At 35.9% G+C, this 7,801-nt stretch overlaps 1 protein-coding gene across 2 annotated transcripts in view; it reads left to right on the top strand.

Moving 5' to 3' along the window:
• Positions 1–3,572, top strand: part of LOC117945707 (zinc finger protein 236-like) — a 53,651-nt gene extending 50,079 nt beyond the window's left edge. Inside the window, exons 32-33 of one of the 2 annotated variants that reach the window (XM_034873348.1) lie at positions 2,895–3,017; positions 3,189–3,572. In XM_034873348.1, the coding sequence (XP_034729239.1) occupies positions 2,895–3,016 (122 nt within the window). In that variant the 3' untranslated portion in view covers position 3,017; positions 3,189–3,572. Of the gene's footprint in view, positions 1–2,894; positions 3,025–3,188 lie in introns of both variants that reach the window. The other variant, XM_034873347.1, reaches the window with a different exon arrangement.
• Positions 3,573–7,801: the final 4,229 nt, after the last annotated feature.

Here is a 7,801-nt window from a genome sequence, read left to right as displayed (position 1 = left end):
TGTGTGTGTGTGTGTGTGTGTGTGTGTGTGTGTGTGTGTGTGTGTGTGTGTGTGTGTCATGCTATCACATACAGTCAACATTCTTTATATCAGAGATCTTTAACGGGAGGTCTGTTTCCCCTAGGGGGTTTGCCAAATTATGCTAAATAATAGAAATACTGATTAATATGAATCCAACATATTAGTAGCAATGGTAAATTTGCCTATTAAAAAAGTATTTCATCCATTTATCTATCCATCCATCCATTTTGTATACAACATATGCACTAGGGTTTCTCTCTTTCAGCTACTGGGTCCCTAGTCTAAAATACTTTAAAGAGCCCTGCCTTATATAACAAACACTGTGTTTGGAAGACACTGCCCATTAAAAGGTGTCCCTGAGCACTCAGAGTACTGGGAGGCAGTGTTGGCCTGTCCCTATGGAACATCAAGAGTCCCTCACACTCGAGTTCTTTGTCTGTGGTTTTTCACTTGATTCGCTGATAACGAGCCTCATGACGATGCTCAGTCACCCCCTACACTCTCCACTAATGTGCATGCACACACACGCCCCCGTCTAGCAGACTGTAGAGCAGAAAAACCGTGATTACAGGTGCATTGATTTTGTTCGCTCAAAGCTGTCAGAACAGCTTGCTCTTTGATATGAGCAGATGCACCGCTGAATATTCAGTCAATACTTCTTCCTGACAGCTTTGGTCAAGGTTTAGGTTGTGTCTTCCCTTTGGTTAACCTTGGCCAAGAGTTGGACCAACACACACACACACACACACACTCACCTTGAAGCCTGGCAGGCACTTATGGACAAGTACTAAGCAGGAGAACGATTCGGACCGATCTGTTAAACACTTCCACTCAAGTTCCCCCACTGGGTGCAGATCATTGAAAGTGTCACATCTGAAACACTGGGTTTCCGTTGTTTTTTATGAATTAGAAAAAAAGAGAAGAAAAAAGATTAGGGCACACTGCAATTCACTTTTTAAGTGTTTTTCAAAGGTTCTAATGCAAATCCTGGAAGACCTGTTGAAAACAAAGCATTCAGCTAATGTTTCAGAAATGTGTAAAATATTGTGTAACTGTTGGAAAAGTCACTTCTGTTATAAATATGCATTTGATTTAGTTACACATAAAGCATCTGTGTGTACAGCTTTCTCAAGGTTAATTACTTTGGTGATCTCCTAACTTCCTGTTGTTCCACCATCAGGTTAAAAACACCTGCATAAGTCCTGACCTCAGTCTCAGCTGTACTTTGGGTTCATAGCTAATTTGCAAAATGTTAGCATGCTAACACAAAATTAAGATGGTGAACATGCTACACATACAGGATGAGCCAAACATTTAGCATTTTTAGCAAGCCTGCGTTAGCAATTAGCTACTAGCAGTTCACAGAGTGTGTAAGTAAAGCCTCATCATGGCTCTTTGTCCCGTTGTACAAGTTGAGCTATGTGTTTAAAAACAAAATAGAATCCCCAGAGACACTGGCAGTAACTCATAGTAGTTCTCGCCTTCTGTATTTGACTAGGGGTGTGGATTTTCACATGATTTCCAAATTATGTACAATTCCTGGGATTACTTGCCACAAATTCAGTATTTATTTTTTTAACAGAACTGCCAATAATTATTATAAAATTACATCTAGTTTTATTTTCGGATAATATTTGTGACATTTTTTAGAGAAATAAAACACAAGGCCATCTTAAAGCAATTATTTGCTTTCAGGATATTCTCTCAGCAGTTTAAGATCCAACTGGTAATTAGAGCATAAATCTATTTTAATAATGTTGATGTGAGGTATTTACTGCATGCAATGGCAAGGACGGAACATCGTCATTTTGGCGCTGAACTGTCTGCATAGTTTCTAGATTTGTCAGTTTTCTGAAAATGGAAAATATCCTTCCATACAGCTGAACTGTAAACTGACATTTTAGCAAGATACATAATTGGATAAAAGAAACCAGGTGAAGATTTTTTTCTTCTCATATTACTTTGATAATAGCAGTTTAAAGTTGGACAAAATCTACATTAGTAGTAGTTTTTCTATTCATACATGTTCTTCCGTACAGGAATGCAAACAAGCACACACATGCTAAATATCCCAAGATCCTGCAGGTGTTTTTCTTTGGAAATTTGAACAATTTTTTTGGCAGGAATTCCTAGGAAATACCAGTATCTCCGTTAGCACGTGATCGTAGGCATGTTTATGGTGTAAAAATAAAAAAAATGTTCAAATTAATCCTTTATGTTTAGTTGTTTTTTTACGTTTGTGTGGCTGTTAAAGAGTTTTTTTTACAGTCGTTTTGCTTGTGCAAAATACTGAAGGACTCGAGGCGCACACTCGCTTGCAACTTAATGGATTCGTGTTAGAAGTGTTTCTGATATACAGAGCAAAAGTAGAGGGAGATAATTAAAAGACTCTCACTGTAAAAACATAATTCAGTGTGTGGCCTGCAGCAGTAGAAAAAGTGTGTCTGAACCTCTCAGCATGTGCCAAAGTGACTCATTGTTGTTTTGTGCTCAAATTTTTTAGGCTGAATACACAATGACACATGGTTCACATCATATTTAGCACTCATAATGAACATATCCCACATCTTTCAGGTCGTATTATGTAGTTTTTTGCAAAAGAAATAGCATTTTTAGAAGAGCAAACAAAGCGAATGTGAGATATTAAAACCAATGGTGTGAGGAGGGAGGAGCAGCAGACTGCTTTTTGAATAATGGTTTCATTTGCATGACAGCCACTGGCAAACTGAATAAACAATCAGAGCTGCTGGCGCTGCTCCATGCATGTGTTCGAATGGGCTTTCATCCTGGTTTACAAAGCATTGCGATTATCTTAAGGAGTGTTTTACTGCACGGGAGTCATGCAAACCCCTTCTCATTCTTTGTCCCTCCAGGTCAGATCCAAGACGTCCCCCTGAACCAAGAAGACTCGGCGCACCAGGTCGACGTCACACCGGAACTTGACCTGGAAGTGGTTCCTGAATCATCCGCAGACTGGCACAATGTCTTCCCCTGACCACAAACCCAGGGGGCGTTGGACTGTGGGGGGGAAGGGGACCCCAGGAAGTACCCAGGGCCCTCATGTGAGGAGGGCCCAAAAAGATGCTAGAATGTGTAGCTGTGGATGCGGGGAGGGGCCCATAGAAAATGCCTTTCTACAGGGCCCATAATTCTGTGCTTCGCCCCTGCACAAACCACTTCAGTCCCAGAGTCAGAGAGTACAGTGTGCTGAGCACTGATTAAGAACTAAACAGCGAAGCTTTTGCCAAACATTTCCTTCTCTCAAAAGGCTTATTTGGTTAGAAAAAGATTGAAGACTATAGATTTGCTCCACTGTATGCCGAGGGCTTTTACTCTAGTAGCAGCCCGCTCCTGTTTATCCAAATTAGCAGTGAAGTAAGGGGAGTCTGGTTCCCTGTGATTGGTTTAAGGACTTTTATCTGTTTTGCTACTGTCTGATCGCCATCGATATGACAACCTCTGGAGAGGTTTGGCTCAATAAACACAGTCATCTCAGAGAATTCTCCAGTCAGGAGATGCAGGTCCCTCTCATGCTGACCCTGTTGGAGAGGAAACTTGTGTTTTGTTACTTCAGCGTGCACAGGGATGTACACAAAGCTCCACACAACTGTACCGCTGTCATGGCTTCAATGACAGAACAAAATCATCTTTTTTCATGGGTCTACAAGAAATGTGTCACTTTAATTTTTATTTTTTTTACATATTTGTACTGTACATAATTCATATTGAAGTAAAATGTCTTTTTGCAGTTTGTTACATGTTTGTTTTAGTTAGAAAAGAGTGTCCACAGTGGCACGCCAACATGTTAATAAAGAACAGCTTGACGTGAGCTGTGAGAGACTTGTTCCTCGGATTTGATGCTGGACGAGGTTTTTTGACTGAACGTTGTGTTTTCCGTTGTCATATCATTCAGACTCACAGCTCTAACTTCTTCTTTTACTGTAGTTCATTTTGTAAATAGTGTAGTTAGATTGCATATATTTTCGGATAAACCGCCAGAAGGATTGGTTGGAAATGTGTAATTTGAACATAATGTTACATTTGTTAGGATGCTAAGCCAATGTACAGACAATGAGCTTCCCCCCCATTTTTTGCAGGTGTATTTTCTATTGTCCAGAATAAATTAAGAATAAAGTAATTTTTTTACAAATTTTAACTTGCATTTGTTTTTATTGTGTCTTTTATTTCCCCCTTAATAATGGAATGGGTTCACATTTTGAAAAATATTCTCATTCACTTACTAGAGTTAGATGAGACAATCCCATGTCTCATGACTTCAAAGCCATTAAAAAGTCATGAAATAGCAGGTCAAAAAAAGGGATGTAAAAGTAATGGTGTACCATATTTAAAAATGATTTAAAAAGTCATAACATAAATAAAGACCCAGGGTTTAAATTCGACCTGCAAAAATGTTCTGCATGTCTCCATGTTTGTCATGGTGTATGTTGAAAAAGTCATAGTGTAGTATGTAAAAAAAAAAGTTACATTATAGTATGTTTTAGTATGTTTTAAAGCATGTTGTAATAAGTCCCAGTTTAGTGAATTAAAAAAATTGAAAAATGTTGAAATATGTAAAAAAACAGCCGTTTAAAACTCATAGTCTAGTTCAAAGAAAAACAGGATAAAGTCAATGTATATAGCATTAAAAAGTGATAAAAAGTAATAGTATATGTAAAAAAACAGCCGTTAAAAAGTCTGTGTATAGTATGTTGATAAAGATTTTTAAAAAGTCATACTATAGTAAGTTGGAAATCCTCCTCTAAAAAAGTCATAGTATAGTGTGTAGAAAAATCCATTGAAAAGTCATTCCATAGTACTGTAAGTCCAATGAAGTGATTAAAATCATACTGTAGTCTGTTGAAAAAAATGTATACATAAAAGCTCAAATATAGCATGTCAAAAATTAATGGAATAGAATGAATGAAGTTAATAATGATAAAAAAGTCATAGTATGGCATTTTGCAAAAAGTCATTGTGGTGTACGCAAAAAAGTGATGGTGTAGTTTGTCGAAAAAAGTGATACAAAAACATAGTATACCATATTAAAAAAGGTAATAAAAAAGTCAATGTACAGCATGTCAAAAAGTAAAATAAAGTCAGAAAATAATGTCAACAAAAAAAAAGGCATGATGTAGGAAGTCAAACGTCATGGCATGGTGCATTGAAAAAGTTATTGAAAAGTCAGTGTGGCAAGTCAAAAAAGTTGATATTCAAGTTACTGAGTACCGAAAATGGAAAACTAAAGACAGAACTGGCGTTTGATGCAATAACCATAGCATTTGAAGTATCTGTTGAGCCAGCAACTCATCTTGGTGTGCTATACCTGAAGCTCTGAAATTATCTGATTGTTCTATCATCAGTTATTCACATCAAAAAAGATATTGCATAATCAATTGTCAAAAAAAGTCATAGTACAGTATGTCAAAAGTGGTCAAGAAAAAGTCATAGTATAGTATGTCGTAAAAAGTAAAAGAAAAAAGTCATAGTATAGTATGTCAAAAAAAGTTGTAAAAATCATAGTATACCATGTTGAAAACAGGTGATGAAAATTCATCACAAAAAAGTATAAAAAAAAGCATAGTATGGTAAGTCGTAGAACGTCCTGGCAGTGCATCAAAAAAGTAAAATGATAGCATGGCATATTGAAAAAAATAATACAAAATGCATAGTTTACTAAGTCAAAGAAGGTCATGGCATAGTGCATCAAAATAGTCATAGTATAGCATGTCGAAAAATGTTCAATAAAAATCGTAGTATTGAAAATCAAAAAAGTAATAGTATAGCATGTCAACAAAAGTCATAGTATGTTATGTTAAACAATTTTTAAAGAAAGTTATAGTGTAATATGTCAAAAAAAGTCATTGTAACATATGTCAAAAAAGCCATAGTATAGTATGTTGAAAAATGTTGACTAAATGTCAGTGTTGTGTGTTGAAACAGACAGACAAACTTATAATTGTCAAAAATTGTCAAAAAAATGTCATAGTATAATATGTCAAAAGAAGTCATGTATCGTATGTATAAAAAAAGTCTAAAAAGTTACAGTATAGTATATTGAAAAGATAACACAAAAATGCATAGTTTAGAAAGTTGAAGAAGGTCATGGCATAGTGCATCAAAATAGTCATAGTGTAGTATGTCAAAAATGTTGACTAAAAGTCATAGTGTTGTATGTCAAAAAAGACATAGTAAAATTGTAGTAGTCATGTCATGTCGTCATAGTATAGTATGTTGGAAAATGTTGAAAAAGAGACAAGTGGAGTTCCCAATGGAGAACTGAAATGAAAGAAGCAGCAGAGAGACAGGGATGAAGGTGCTCTCCATGTTCCTCCTGGACCTCCTGATCTATCCCATTAACTCAATTTAGGGGTTTCTTTTTCCAAAACTAGACTGTGGAAAAGTTGCTGACACACATTTATTTATTACCTTTATAATACCTTGTATAGTGTGTTGCAAAAGGACTTACTACAGTATGTCAAAAATAGTGGAAAAAAGTCACAAAAAAAAGGCACAGTATAGTATGTCAGTATAGTATGTATATTTTTTTAGTTGAAAAAAAGTCATATTTTGACGACAAAGGCCATGGTGTGGTATGTCGAAAAAATAAAAAAAAAGTCATGGTGTAGCATGTCAAAAGTAGTCATGGTATAGTATGTTGGAAAATGTTGACAAAGAGACTTAGTAAAGTATGTCGAAAAAAGTCATAGTATAGTGTTTAAAAACAGTCAAGAAAAGTCATAGTATAGCATGTTGTAAAAAGTTATAAAAGATGTTATAATATAGTATGATGAAAAAAATTCACAATGAATATTGCCATGTTTAAAAAAGTCATAGTATAGTTTGTAAAAACAGTCATGAATAGTATTCATAATAGTATATAGTATGGTTAAACCAAGGGCACGGAGAAAAAGGCGACATCCAATTTCCAAAACAGGCACGGGGAATACAAAATACCAAAAAAAGGCACAGCAGGATCCAAAAATACCAAAACGGGCACAGGGGAAGACTCACAGGTAGGTATTTGGAGACGAGGATGAGACTGAAGGATCTAACAAGAGACAAGGGGAGCACAAATATTATATACACAAGATGGCGAGGTAACAAGAGGCAGGTGACAAGAGGGCAGGGAATCAGGTGGAAAACTTCAGGTAATCACAAGAGCGGGAAGACACAGGAAGTAACTAGAGACAAGACGAGACAGAAAACAGACTTCAAAATACAACAGGAAGCCAAACATACAGACACTTACCGGGGAACACAAGACAGGATCAACACCACAAGACCAGGGAGAAAGCTAGGAAATAAACACAAGGAGGCAGAAAAAAAAGGGAAAAAATAATCCCAACAAGACCCCAACCCATGACAATGTCAACAAAAGTCATGGTATATTACGTTGAAAAATTTCAAAAATTCACAGTGTAGTATGTCAAAATATGTCATAGTAACATGTGCCCAAAAGCCATAGTATAGTATGTCGAAAAATGTCAAAAAAGTCATAGTTTAGTATATCAAAAAAGTCATACTATGATAGGTCGCAGATAGTTGAAAAAGTCATATTTTGACAATAAAATTCATAGTGTAGTATGTCAAAAATAGTGGAAAAAAGTAATAGTGTAGTATGTGGAAAAAAGTCAAAAAAGACACAGTATAGTATGTAAAAAAAGCAATAGTTTAGCATGTCAAAATGTTTTGAATAAAAATCATAGTGTTGTGTGTCAAAAAAGACATGCAATAGGATGTTGAAAATAGTAACAGTAGTAACAGTAAAAAATAAGTCATG

This window comes from Etheostoma cragini, chromosome 6, assembly GCF_013103735.1.
Source record: "Etheostoma cragini isolate CJK2018 chromosome 6, CSU_Ecrag_1.0, whole genome shotgun sequence".
Lineage (NCBI taxonomy): Eukaryota > Metazoa > Chordata > Actinopteri > Perciformes > Percidae > Etheostoma > Etheostoma cragini.
Note: the sequence above shows the minus strand (reverse complement) of the source record. Positions and strands in the feature narration are given on the sequence as shown.